The sequence below is a fragment of the Mytilus edulis genome, chromosome 10 (assembly GCF_963676685.1).
Source record: "Mytilus edulis chromosome 10, xbMytEdul2.2, whole genome shotgun sequence".
NCBI lineage: Eukaryota > Metazoa > Mollusca > Bivalvia > Mytilida > Mytilidae > Mytilus > Mytilus edulis.
The window spans coordinates 76,686,038-76,701,230 of record NC_092353.1 but is presented as its reverse complement, the minus strand read 5'-3'; the positions used below and the strand labels follow the sequence as shown (position 1 = coordinate 76,701,230).

Here is a 15,193-nt window from a genome sequence, read left to right as displayed (position 1 = left end):
CCTTTTGTGGTGTTAAACATTGTGTTCAAATTTCATTGATTTCTATTTACTTAAACTAAAGTTATTGTGCGAAAACCAAGAATAATGCTTATTTGGGCCCTTTTTTGGCCCCTAATTCCTAAACTGTTGGAACCAAAACTCCCAAAATCAATCCCAACATTTATTTTGTGGTCATAAACCTTGTGTCAAAATTTCATAGATTTCTATTAACTTAAACTAAAGTTATAGTGCGAAAACCAAGAAAATGCTTATTTGGGCCCTTTTTGGTCCCTTATTCCTAAAATGTTAGGACCAAAACTCCCAAAATCAATCCCAACCTTCCTTTTGTGGTCATAAACCTTGTGTTAAAATTTCATAGATTTCTATTCACTTTTACTAAAGTTAGAGTGCAAAAACTAAAAGTATTCGGACGAGGACGAGGACGACGACAACGACGCAGACGACAACGCCAACGTGATAGCAATATACGACGAAAATTTTTTCAAATTTTGCGGTCGTATAAAAATGGTTAAAAATTGACTATAAAGGGCAATAACTCCTAAAGGGGTCAACTGACCATTTCCGTCATGTTGACTTATTTGTAAATCATACTTTGCTGAACATTATTCCTGTTTACAGTTTATCTCTATCTATAATAATATTCAAGATAATAACCAAAAACAGCAAAATTTCCTTGAAATTACCAATTCAGGGGCAGCAACCCAACAACAGGTTGTCTGATTCATCTGAAAATTTCAGGGCAGATAGATCTTGACCTGATAAACAATATTACCCCATGTCAGATTTGCTCTAAATGCTTTGGTTTTTGAGTTATAAGCCAAAAACTGCATTTGACCCCTATGTTCTATTTTTAGCAATGGCGACCATGTTTGTTGATAGATCATATCTTCGGATACAATTTACAAACTAGATACCCTAAGGAACATTCAATTAAAGTTTGGAAGTATTTGGCCCAGTAGTTTCAGAGGAGAAGATTTTTGTAAAAGATTACTAAGATTTACGAAAAATGATTAAAAATTGACTATAAAGGGCAATAACTCCTAAAGGAGACAACTGACCATTTCCGTCATGTTGACTTATTTGTAAATCTTACTTTGCTGAACATTATTCCTGTTTACAGTTTATATCTATCTATAATAATATTCAAGATAATAACCAAAAACAGCAAAATTTCCTTAAAATTACCAATTCAGGGGCAGCAACCCAACAACGGGTTGTCTGATTCATCTGAAAATTTCAGGGCAGATAGATCTTGACCTGATAAACAATATTACCCCTGTCAGATTTGCTCTAAATGCTTTGGTTTTTGAGTTATAAGCCAAAAACTGCATTTGACCCCTATGTTCTATTTTTAGCAATGGCGACCATGTTTGTTGATAGATCAAAACTTCGGATACAATTTATAAATTAGATACCCTAAGGAACATTCAGTTAAAGTTTGAAAGTATTTGGCCCAGTAGTTTCAGAGGAGAAGATTCTTGAAATAGTTTACGACGACAGACAACGACAGACGACGACAGACGACGGACGACGACGGACGCCAAGTGATGGCATAAGCTCACTTGTCCCTTCGGGACAGGTGAGCTAAAAAGCTGCCAACTCAAATTCTTTTATTGTTCTGATTTGAAGAAGTTTTTTTTTAATCAAATAGGCATGAAGACTAATAAACATCTGATACTTCAATTTCTTTTTTTTGAAGAAAAAAAAAAATGCCTTCCTACCTACTCACTGTCTCAACCTTTGGGTAGGGTTTGGGCAAACCAAAATATTTTTAAGTATGGCCTCATTATTAGCTATGCTATTGTCAATTTAGGATTAAATTTTAAAAATTTTAATAAATTCAATCCTATACCCATATTTCAGAAACTTCCAATTTTGGCCGATACTAGTATGTAAAAGATGCCATATTTGAGTTGCCAAATCTTTCAAACCTATGGTTCAAATCTTTTAAATTTTTTACAAGATGTTTAGGTTGGCCTAGTTTATCAATGAAAAAAAAATTAAGAAAACTTAAATGACAGGATTTTTTTGGGGTTTAGTGTTGGGTACCCCCTTAACTTGAAACACTTCTAAAAGAAAATATAGATTTTTCATGAGACATGTACAAAATGTACAGTACTAAGTTACTTACAGATTTGTGACCATTCTGACAGGCAACATGTAAAGCTGTTTGTCCTTGAGCATCCTATAAAGAGAAATAATTACATTACATGAATCTGTACCTTTGTTTGACAGAACACTTTTGAGAGGCATTCCAAAATTTGTGGAGATCCTATTCAGTAGATATGAGAAGATGTGGTATGAGTGCCAATGAGACAACTCTCCAGTCTCCACCCAAGTCACAATAAGCTCAAAGTAAACCATTATACTTATAATACATGTAGGTCGAAGTAAGGCTTTCAAACAGAGAGCCTTGGCGTACCCCAAACTGCAATCTATAAAGGGCCCCAAAAATGACTGTGAAAAATCATTCAAAAAGGAACACCAATGGTTTATTCTCTAAAACAGAATTCATGAGAGCATGTGCTTCCCATTAGTATTTACACAACAAAAATTGGGAAAACAAATGTTAAAGCATGTCACATGAAGCCTGATTACAGTTACATAGAAAAATACATCAACAAAATTTCTTTCATATAAAAATCAAGATGTGGTATGATTGCCAATGAGACAACTGTCCACAAGAGACCAAACCAGTATATGTTAGATATATAGATATTTGGTAAACATATTTAATTGATGAGCAATGAATCCGAAAAACCCATCATAAGAAATGGCATGCTGACATTAGGCCTCAAATTTATAGAAAATACTTGCCTCAACATCAACATCTTGTGTATACATAAACAAATCGTGTAACAATTCTGTCCTTCCATTCACTGCCAACCAATGAATCTACATGATAAATAACAAATGTGTATACATAAACAAATCGGGTAACAATTCTGTCCTACCGTTCACTGCCAACCAATGAATCTACAGGATAAAATACAAATGATTATCATCATGATCATGTAAACAAATTATATAACACTTGTTTCCTTCTTCCCAACCAACATAACAGATACAATATATGGAGACAGAACGCCTACCCTGTAGAAGTGTTATTGTTCACCTGTTGTTTTTATTGAGTTTTTTTTTTTTTTTTGTTCAATCCTTCATTTTCTGCATACAGTCAAAACTGTATATAACGGCCAACCTCTGGAGAAGAGAAAAACTGACCTTTTATGAGGGATAAGTTTTGAATGATCACAGGAGCAATATTATTTATATTTATATATAAAGGTGGACCAAATACATGTAAGAATTGTAATTTTATTGTCTTTTGTAACTATGAAAAGTTAATATTTCAAAAACAACTGACTTATCCTGAGTGAATAAAAAACACTTGGGATACCAACTTACTGTGGTCAAACCTTCATTATTTCTGATGTTCACATCTGCTTTATATTCCAGCAATTTATTGATACACTTTCTTTGGCTGAAAAATCAATAACATTTGTGTCTATTAGTATAAAGATGATTGATTGATTGATTGTTTGCTGCTTCAGTGCTGAGGATAAAGTGTCAAATATGTCATGCATGATCAGGATGATATACCGTATAGTGGGTTATTTTCGAGGGCGAAAAATTTCACGATTTCATTGAATAACTCAATATTAAAGGTATACGAAATATTTTGGCGGTTAATATTTTGGTGTTTATTATTTTGGCGGAATCAAAACTTTTATCAATACATTTGCATGTGCATTTTAAATTGGCGGAATTTATTTTTGTTCTTTCCGCAAAAATAAGCGAAAATTTACACCCCTTGAAAATAACCTGCTATATGGGCAGTGTTCTCCCCAGGCCGTTTTAGCGTCGCGGTACACAGGCAAAATTGCAACGCATGTAAACACATGTTTACCAGGAATTTACTGTATGTTTCAAAACATGTCAGAAACGCATGTTTGGAGCACCGTACGTTAAACGCATGTTTGGAGAACGTATTATTTACATGCGTTTATGGAAAACATGCGTTTGAAAACACATGGTAAACAGATGTTTATGTGAAACATGCGTTTGAAAACACATGATAAACGCATGTTCATGGTAACCATATGTTTGAGAACATATGGTTAACAGATGATCATAAACCGTATGGTAAACATATGTTTGGATGATGGTTGCTTTACTTCCAGTTGCAGGTCATATGCATATTCAGGCTATGAGATCATGATAATCAGAAATGAGCTCCAACCCTAATTTGCATAAGACTGACACCCTAACTCACAAAGTAACAGTTTGCAGGAAGATATGTCTCCCTACCTGGACACAAAATTCTGACTATGTGTTGATTCAGTCTGCTCTTACTTCTTAAAATGCTTTTTGCCTAGCAAAGCAGCTTATACCAGTTTTCAAGTCTTTGCATTGACTCGGTCCCTGTTTGAACCTTTAATAACCTCTTGCACTCAAGGCAATCAATTTCAGAATAACTGAGGGGTTCTAATAACATGTAGAATATATGAACAAAACATGTCATCATGTGAATTATTCATTTGAAATAAAACTTTCATGGTATCAATTCTATTGCATCATATGAGCATTTCGTCTGAATGCAGATGTTTAAATCAATAAAGAATCTACAGCTTTACAGTTTACACTTTGACATGGTTTTTTTAAGGATTTTTAAGAACGCTTACAAATTGTAAGATAAGATGAGAACCCCTTAACCATCCCATCAGCTTAAAATTAAACCAATTTCTATACATGCATGTTTTCTTAAAATGGCATGTTTGATAATAAATTCTCATCTTTGGTAACAGAATATATTTTAAAAATTTGTTAATAGTATAATAAAATGTACATATAAGTAACACAAGTTAAAGTCTATTTCTTCATCTTTTTTTCTTCTTTTAACAGTTTCTTTCCATGGCAGATTCTGAAATAAACGCAAGATGCAAATTTTATAATAACAGCAACTAACTATCAATATATCTTGATTTTAAAACAAGCAAAATAAACAAATTAAGGTTAATATTATTATTACTTACAGTGATACATGAACATTTGAATATTTACAAGCATTCTGTCAGTATTGCATTACAATTTATCGGACCACAGCTGAATTATCACGTTGTGATTGGTTAAACGCCGTCACATGGTGACCCCCTATGAGAACGTTTGGGGTTAGTAAGTTTCATAAGAGGTTCATGACACGTTAATGGTGACGTCATCTGTTAATGTTGTTGTGTTTCATTGTTAATTTTTTCAACAGAACGCAGCAGAAAAAGTCTGGTGTCCGATAAATTCGTTATACGGTTAACTACTGACCCCCTACAGATCCATAGAGGGTGAATAAAATTCATAGGGGATTTGGCCTCCGGCCTCACCCCCTATGGATTTTACTTACCCTCTATGGATCTGTAGGGGTCAGTAGCTAACCATGAAAAAAGACGGACAGAGAAACCAATGCACAAACCGAGAAACAAAATGCCCATACATATTAAAGGGGCATAAAAAAGTGTGGAAAACTGGATGGACAGACCACAGAAAGGGAACTAAAAAGTTAAAACCATTGAAAATCACATATATATCACAATACCTATTTAAACAGTGATCTTTTATTTTTTATCAAATAACTCATTATAACTAATAAAGGAAACAATTTCTGTTTGCATCCTCAACTGTCACCTTTCTCTAGTTTTAATTGTTTGATATACTTTACATGTCATTTTTAAAGCATAAAAGTACATGTTAATGTGTTTTGTCTAACTAATATAAACTTCCTAATAATCCAAATTGCAAAATAATTATGTTTTAAATTTTACTACTTTTTTGTTGTTGAGGGCAAAGAAATTCAAAAGTAACATTGTAATCCCACATGCAGGATTCTGCACCACGAATGTCATGCTGATGTGCAATGGGTTAACGCAGTATTGCAAATTTTGATTAAGTCGAAGTGCGATGATGGCATTGTGACACTTTTTTATCGATAGCTTTGCTGAATTGCTAAGGTGGTATTTGTTTATCATATTTTCTATGTTATTTTTTAATGTTTACATGTGAATTTGGTCAAGGAAATTCCTGTTTACCACCCACTTCATTTAGTGGTGATATAATTTGATTGGTTGAGGTCACAAGTTAATAAAACATTCATAAATATATATATATTCTATATAACATATTACCTTGTCTTAACTTGCTCATGCTGGTGTCCATGTACCGTGTCTGTAATATTTTCCCCTTTTCTTTACTTTTCTTCACTTATATATGTTTCATTTCTCCCAAAAGTCCAAAAAAACTCAACTTCATCAGGCCCATTGACATTTATTAGCTTGTTTTTGTGGAAAAATGACCTCTGAAATTAAAACAATTAAAATATTGATTTTATTACAATTTACTGAATTAAAGATTATATACCCATCTTATGTACCTATGTTTAGTAAACCAGATGCTCCACAGTGCACAGCTTTATAAGATTGCAGAGGTCAAATCCTGAACATGTGGAGCAAGTATGACACAACATTTAAGCTTGATACAGCTCTGAATTTGGATTGTGATTAAATAGTTGACACAACATAGGCATGATAGGTTTCTGACACAGAATAAATGTGGTCTAAGAACTTTAACTTAAAAACTTAAAATTTTTAAATTGGACATTTATCTATTATGGTCCAATATCCAAAATCTAAATACATGGTTAGATTCAGCATATCATAGAACCCCAAGAATTCAATTTTTGATGAAATCAAATGAAATCAAATAATGTTCAATTTTAGACCCTTTAGACCTCAATGTGAACCAATTTGATAACCGGGCCTAAATATTAAATATCTAAATACATGGTTAGATTCAGCATATTGACGAACCCCATATATTCAATCTTTGTTAAAATCAAACAAAGTTTAATTTTGGACCCCGATCTGAAACTTGAAAACTTGGCCCATAATCAAAAATCTAAGTACATGTTTAGATTCAGCATATCAAAGAACCCAAAGAAATAATTTTTTGTTAAAATCAAACTAAGTTTAATTTTGGACCTTTTGGACCTTGATGCAGACCAATTTGAAAACAGGACCAAAAATTCAGAATCTAAATAAACGGTTAGATTTGGCATATCAAAGAACCCTAATAATTCATTTTTTGATGAAATCAAACAAAGTTTCATTTTGGACCCTTTCTGATCCTTATTCCTAAACTGTTGGAACCAAAACTCCCAAAATCAATCCCAACCTTTCTTTAGTGGTCATAAACCTTGTGTAAAATTTTTTTTAAACATTTCAGAAAAGAATACCCACTTCAGAGTGGTCCGTAAGACACATGTAGGATGGATATTTTATTTTTTTATTTAAATTACCTTTAAAGGAATTATTGAAGAATCATCACGCATGACTGGAGAAGGCCCCAGTTTGCAATTGGCAGTCAGTGCAACACCCCACTTTTATCAACATTTCTGGATCTGCCACTGTTGACCAATTTAACCAGCTGTGAAAATGAGATACTGTAAAGGTTATGTTAAACTTGGCATTCACTACACACAAAACAGTTGACCTATTACTTATTTACTTGGAATGATTAAGTTTTTACATATACTAAAATCATATAAAATCAAACAGTGACTGTGTATCCCAAACTCTGTGCATGTATGATTTGACAAAAGGTGGTCAATGGTTTTCAGGGTGTTTGGTGGTGTTTTGGGTGACGAAAAGACCCACCCCTCTGGATTTCATGTTTTTATGCCCCGGATTTTGCAATCAGGACCCCTCCAACGCCCCTAGAAGACAAATACTTTGTTAACAAAAAAACCTGTTCTCACAAGAAGGTCATAAATAAGGGACTGGTACCCTATTTATAACCAGCAGGGCATGAAACAGCGTAGTCCGAGATTACTCTGACGTCCAACATAACAGCCGTTGGACGTCAGAGTAATCTCGGACTAGAAACAGCGACCCTGTAATATAAAAGTAATATAGCAAGTAACCCCCCCCCCTTTTCCCAGATACAAACATACCATTCATATGTCAGATAGTGTTGTATTATTATATTTTATGATATATAAAACTCAACATGCTCAATGGAACTGAAAGTTGAAGTACATGAAGTATGGAAGATGTCTTAAATTATTTACAGAGTATGGACTATGGACGATGTGCATGGTGTGGCGGTATATGGTCGACACAGAGAGAAGTTAATGCTTACATCTTTCTGCTTATCCATTTTAAAAAATGTGAATGATAAATTTATTTTTACCTTTCTTTGTGCTTTCCAAGTGGCAAGTCACCAATCAAAACAAAAAACCTTTCGTTGCGTTGAGTTTCATTTCAATCGTTCCCTGGTTTCTTCCAGTGAATCTACAAGTTATCTATTTCCATTTATTTGTTTATCGGTTTATCGCTGTTTTAGTTGGAGATAATCCTTGGTGTTCCTTATAAAAGAAGCTCATACGGAGAGAAGAAGAAGACCATCAGTTTGAACAACCAGAGTTGTTTATACCATATATCTCTGACTCTGTCCATTCTTGCAGTTAGTTTAAAAAAAATTGAAACCTCCATCCGCAGCTCGTGAGCGTCCATGGTATTGCGTCATAGTATACAAAATGGTAACGGTGAGAATTCCGGGTTTGCGTACTCTCGTACATTTGCTAAAGTGAGGGTCTGGAAATCGTTTCGGGAGGAAAGAATAAAGAATGATGGACGAATTAAAGTGCAGAATAATGAGAAAAAAATAAAGAAAGGAAAGAGGAGAGTAAAAATGCAAAAAATAGAATAAAGAACATTTGAGAATCATGGGGTTCAACTTCTAAATTATAATTAGACTGAATATTGAGAATTATTGAAAGTAAAGGACACAAAAACATTATAAATGAAGAAACAGAGAAAATGTTAATGGTCTGAAAATTAAAGATATAAAGGACCCTCATCCAGAACCTTGTATTCATTTTTATTCAATTAGTTTGTTACATTTCTTTTTTCTTTTAAGTGGTAGTAGTTTGATAAAATTAGTTGTCATAATTTTTTTTTTATAGTGACAGTGTTTGAGTTGGTCGAGTTGTATAGAAAAGAGAAATTGAGAAGGACGTTTATTCCCAAGAGTTATAACTGTTCTAGTAGCATGCTTTGGCAGATTAGAGGAACATAATTTAGTGACTATTGTTTGTCAGGATTTTAACATGATAAAATGCTTCTTCCCACTAATTCTAAAGAGCCTCATTGAACAAGACAGAAACTACCTCAGACAATCTGACACTTACTAAGGGAAGACCATTTAACTTCAAAAAAGGGGGATGTGTTTAAAAAAAATAATCTGACCCCCAATTTGATTAAAAAATATATTCTGGTCAAGCAGATGACAAAAATATTATTCTGAATGTGGATTTCCCACATGATACCTTATAGTGTTTAATTTTGATTGATAGCGTCGAAAAACTAATTTAATTTGTTCACACTGTGTGCAAAAAAAACCTTCTGAGTCAGAAAAAAATAATCATACCCCCTTTTTTTGAAGTTTAATGCTTTCCCCCTTAATTTAAGTAGTATAAAATATGAAAACATATGTTTTTAAACATCAACATGTTTATAGGGTATTACTCAAAACATACGTTAACAACCTGTTTTTAAACATATGTTTACCAGGTGTTACTCAAAACATGCGTTTACCAGGTGTTTTTCCAAACATATGTAAACCACATGTTTTCAAACACATGTTTACCAGGTGTTTCTTAAAACATATGGTAAACATATGGTCAAACGCATGTTTCTCATGTGTTTTGTAAACATGTGTTTCACATGCGTTCATCAACGCATGTTTACCACATGTTTTTCAAACGCATGGGAAACGCATGGTTTCAAACACATGTTTACCACCTGTTACTCAAAACACATGATAAACATATGGTGAAACGCATGTTTACAATACGTTTTCAAAAACGCCTGGTAAACATGCGTTGCAATTTTGCCTGTGTATACCGCGACGCTATATTTTTTCACCCTGATGCTATAATAATTTCCGCGACGCTATAATTATTCCCGCGACGCTATATTTATTTTGAAGATGCTATTTTACCTGTCCTCAATTTCGTACTTTCACCTATTATCGATTATGATCATAAAAATTATATCACCTTTAATTGTAATCCCTTTAAGTCGGACACTAGAGGCAATTAAGAGATTAAATAGCTAGGTGTTAATTGCCCTCAGGGTGATAACTGTTTAGATGCAAATATCCCAAGCTGACACTTGTGACATGACTAATACCACGTGTCTGCAATCACCAATTTCGACATGGAAAAATGCAATCATATTAAGAAATTTCAAAGCTTGAAACGATTATTATTTTTTTTTAAAAGATCGTTTATTTGTGCAACTCTCCAAAAATTACTTTCTTTCTCTTCGGGTAATACGAGAGCGAGAATTTTGGTTTACAGCTAAGATAAGTTTAATACTTCTTTAAAACGTTATCATAATTGGCTTAAGTTTATGTTTAATCCATTTAATGTATTAAAAGCGTCTTATTCATTCACAATCTCTTTTCAAACAATGTTTATTCTCGGATTCATTTTCGTAAATTTTTCTACGGCCGCCATTGCACATTTTAGTGTAAACTACGGAGAGGAACCGGACGAGATATGACAAAAATCCGCATTTTCACGATAATGACAACAGACGGACAGTAGACAGAAAAAAATATACCAAGAGGGAAAACTACGCATTAACAGACTATTTGTTGGATAACTTTGTTAAAAATACATAACATTTTAATGTAAAGATAAGAAACTACTGGGACTAATTCATTGAGTGCCATGAAACAATGAATTTCATAAACATGATAAAAAAAAAGTTTTTAAATTGATTTTTTTTGGCTACTTTATCTTTACTTAATATAATATAAAAAATAGTTAATTTTGTGTACTAGATATTTAGTTTTGTATATATACAGGTTGCACTATAGGTATAATGAACCATTCATTCATTTGACTTATTGTTGGGTAACTGAAACCACATATTTATTTTTGTTTGGCACAAAAGAAAAAAAATAATTCTGTAACTATAAATGAATAAAGAAAACATAAACTGAAACAACTGTTTTTGTGGTTAATATAGTTTAATTGTATTCTCAGTTATGAATTGAACAATATAAACTAAAACATATAAAGGAAATAGAGCATCAACGCGACGCGTTAAATGACATTAAAAAAAATACAGTTATTTTTTTTTTACGCAAAATGTGATGCTATCCAAAATTTCTGGGGAGAACACTGATATGGGTATATAGATGATATTGTAAAGAGAGTGTAATGGTCAATTGAAACTATTATCAAGACAGAAACATGTAGAATTTATATGAATATGATTCCTGCTCTGTATAAGGCTGACAGAAAGACATGTAACCCTAACAGGACAACATTATTCTGTGATTTCTGATCAAACTAGTCATTACTCTTACTTTTAAATGCTGAACCTAAATGCTGAATCTTCAGAGAAGAAGCAGAAAACATCAATTTTTAAGTCTTTGGTATTACCTGGTCATGGATAGAACACAGCACATCCAGATATACCACAAGACCAGTAAAGCCATATTGTCTACTGATATTTCATTTTCTTGGGTGCCATTTTCATGGACTCAGTGAGAATATAAGAACATCAAAGCATCCTATTTGTGTATACAATACTAACCCATTTCTAGCAGCTAGGTGTAAAGGAGTACATCCTGACATATCCTGAAAGTTTACATTGGCTCCTTTCTTCAATAAAATATTAAGACACTCATAACTGCCACAACTAAAAGATAAGAAGAAATTAATTCATTTGTATAAATCTATGGTTTGCAAATTAAAAGTGTAAAGTTTCAATATAATTAATTACTTAACATGGGTAACCAAATAACAGCAATCTTATAAAAGATATAAAATTCAAAATGAACAATGCTGATGAAACTTCCCCAGATATCAAAAACTAAATTTCACTCTATCACGCCAATTATTTTTTTGAAAGGCTTAAACAATTGTTTTGTCTAACCATGCTAACTATATTACAACATTTTTATTTGACAACCAGCAGAGTAACCAAATTGGCACGCTTTTATCATATTGTTAATCAAGTCTTTATGTTAGTCTGAAAAACCTGATTTATCAATTAGTTGTAATTGGGTTTGATCAAGCTTTCAGTTATTGCAAATAATCTTTAATATCTATATATAGTTACCTTTACCTTTATCTTAGTTATTTTGGGGTTGTTTTATTCTTTATGATCTGATTAAACAAGCTATTTCAAACTGAAATTTATCTTGTTAAATTGTGCTGCTACACCAAGAGTTGAGTAATCCTAATCATCAGTGTTTCAGCGAATATATCTTTAGTTGCTGTCTGCTATTTTGTTTTTCATTTAATCTTTTAATAAGCATAGAACAGTTTATTCTTTTATAACTCATTTGAATTGTTTCACATTTTTAAGGTATAGATTGTCTTTTGGATAGTTGTCTAAATACCATGTACATTTCCTTTTTTTTTTTATTCTGGTCATTTATTTATAAAAAAATAAAAAAAATCAAAGAGCTGAAAGCTCTGAAGAAAAATGACGCCACTGTCTCTAATATTGGGATAGTTTTTATGAAAGTCTTGATTTTCACATACCGTAATTAGTTTAACAATGCAACATGTCTCGTAAGCATATAATTGATATTCGTATATATGTGTGTGTGTGAAGTGAAGGTGACAACTGGCTGTTTTTTTAAGACAAATGAATAGGTCAAGACTACCTGAATTGTACAAATAAATACCGTAGAAAGGCTTGTATATTTCTCACTGGTACATAGTCTGAATCCGGGTCCGTTCGCGCCCACTCATGTTCGCCCCCTTTCACTTTCACACCCTAAATGTTCGCACCCAATCTTAATTGGTTTTGTGTTTAATAACTCTGTAAGCAAGTGTTTTCTTATAAGTATAATTGTTGTCATTGTCTCAAAATAAAGTGAGACAGCATTTTTATTTGTGTTGAATAAATCTTAATCATGTTTTGGATAGCGTATTGTTAAAAATAATAATAATCCTTTCTAATTAAAGTGGTATTTTGTCAACGTTTTATTTTGTGTTGAATAACTCTTAATCATGTTTTGGTTAGTGTATTGCTATAACTTTGTTTCATTGACTTCTTTCAAAATGAAGTGAGATTCTGACTATGTTTTTTTCTGTGTGTTGAATAGATTTTATCATGTTTTGGTTATAATAGTGGATTGCTATATTTTGGTTCCTATATTTTATTGTTTCGTTGTTTCAGATCAAAGAGACCAAGCTGTTCAAAACAATTATCTTTTGTGTTTTTCCTTTAAAATCTTCAATGTTTTACTCATACCAAGCTATATACATTCAGTATTTACACCAAAGCAATTTAAAACAACAATCATGATTTTCCAATTATTCAACTTGAATTTGAATTAAAATTGAACGTGAATGAGTAGAGTGCGAACGGACCTTGGGTGCGAACGTGCGAGGTGCGAACCTGCAAGGTGCGAAAGTGTATTGGGCGCGAACAGACCTGATACCACAAAATATTAAGTAAATAATCTTTTTGTTACTGTTATCAAAGGTCTAATGAAACTCAGGTAATTTCAAACATTTGTCAAAGAATTCTAGTCAAACCGGCACCTGGTTAAATTGGCACCTGGACAAATCAGCACCTGGACAAATCAGCACCTGGTTAAATCGACACCTGATATAGTCAATTCGTCACCCATGTTAAATATATATTTTAACAGTATTTTAAGCAAAAAGAGTAAAAATAAGTAAGGGGTTGCCAGAATTTTTTTCAGTATTTAAGCAAAAAGAGTTAAATACTAACTTTCACATTTTTGGGTGTTCATTGTACATTTTGTATATAATTATTTTTCTCAACTAAATGACATTTTTGGTGTATTTTTAATGATATATATATGAGTAGTCAAAATAATTATTACGTCTGGCAAGGCTTTTTTAATTTTATTCTGGGACACCTTTCTATGACCGCAAGGCTATGTTAATTTTTTTCTGGGACGCCTTCCTAAGAAAGCCTTCCTACGAACTTCGTAGGAAGACGTCACAGAAAAAAAATAAAACAGCCTTGCCAGACGTCATAATTATTTGGACTAATACATGAGATATTGGATATTTTTATGCATTATTTAAACCAGTTGAGCATTTTACAGGATTGTTTGTTTAATGCTTTTTAAACTTTACTGAAAAAAAAACACCTTAAATTTGCTTATTATTTGGCATGAAATTTTGATTTATTGAAAGGGACTCATAGTTTTCCATTTTTTTTTTTAATAATTGTCTAATTGTTAAAACAACAGCTTGGGTAAGGGCTTCGTTGTTTACCTTTATACACAACAACATAATTTCACTTTGGTTTCGTTGTTTACCTAAATACACAACAACATATTCACTATGTACTTGGTAACAGTTATTAATTAATTGAATAGAAAATATTATAACAAATATTATTGGATGCCGAATTGACGTCAAATAGGTGCCGATTTGACTAGATGCCAATTTAACCAGGTGCCGACTTGACTTGTACGTTTCAATTCCTCTGCGATCGCTTGCGGTATTTTCTTGAGAAAAACCTATTTTCCATCATCAAAGAGAAGAAGAAACTGCTTGAAAATGATTCTGGAACGCTTCATGATTGTTAAAATAAGTTAAATTCACTCAAAAAAACAATTTTAAAACTTGCGATGTTTAAACAGGAAGTTTCAAAAGCATGTGTAAAAAAAGAAATTAACCGGTGAGAGTGGAAATCCGTACATAACAGATATCACTATAGTACGACTTTGAAAGCAAAACAGTTCCATCCTTTTGTAAAACAGTCTTTAATATACCTATCACATTAATGTTTGAAGGGTCTTAAGCTTATTCAAACCATAAAAGTCGGTATGAAACACCAAAACGGAATGAACAATAACCGATTACGTTTTGTAGTTTACAAATTCTAAACTGGTTCCCGTCAAACTACAACACTTTGTCCGAGTGTAGTGGAATACAAGCAGAAACCAGTTAGTTTGTAAACTGGTTCCTGGCTGATTACTACACAATGACCTCTCATGCATAATTAATGATAACACAAGCAGATTCCAGTTTGTATAGAAAATAGTAAATACGAAACCAAGCGCGGTAGGCAGAGAAACGTAATGAAGTTCAGGTCGCCAGTAATGGAACAATGACTGCGTCATTTTCCAAAAA

The 15,193-nt window shown here is 32.6% G+C and overlaps 1 protein-coding gene and 2 long non-coding RNA genes across 4 annotated transcripts in view; all 3 read right to left on the bottom strand.

Annotated features, from left to right (window-relative positions):
• The window catches only part of LOC139491931 (E3 ubiquitin-protein ligase HACE1-like), a 428,049-nt gene that overhangs the window by 409,666 nt on the left and 3,190 nt on the right, over nucleotides 1–15,193 (bottom strand). The window contains exons 4-7 of one of the 2 annotated variants that reach the window (XM_071279876.1): nucleotides 11,655–11,759; nucleotides 3,406–3,481; nucleotides 2,818–2,895; nucleotides 2,132–2,185 (exon numbers count right to left, since the gene is read on the bottom strand). The exons of the other annotated variant lie outside the window; for it this stretch is intronic. Coding sequence (XP_071135977.1) covers nucleotides 2,132–2,185; nucleotides 2,818–2,895; nucleotides 3,406–3,481; nucleotides 11,655–11,759 — 313 coding nt within the window. The remainder of the gene's footprint in view (nucleotides 1–2,131; nucleotides 2,186–2,817; nucleotides 2,896–3,405; nucleotides 3,482–11,654; nucleotides 11,760–15,193) is intronic. 2 annotated transcript variants of the gene reach the window in all.
• On the bottom strand, nucleotides 4,795–7,044 carry LOC139492544 (uncharacterized). Its single transcript, XR_011656888.1, has 2 exons — nucleotides 6,171–7,044; nucleotides 4,795–4,921 (listed from the first exon to the last, which is right to left on the bottom strand). It is a non-coding gene; the product is annotated as an uncharacterized lncRNA (long non-coding RNA).
• LOC139491913 (uncharacterized) lies at nucleotides 12,514–15,109 on the bottom strand. The gene is made up of 2 exons (XR_011656665.1): nucleotides 13,654–15,109; nucleotides 12,514–13,621 (listed from the first exon to the last, which is right to left on the bottom strand). It is a non-coding gene; the product is annotated as an uncharacterized lncRNA (long non-coding RNA).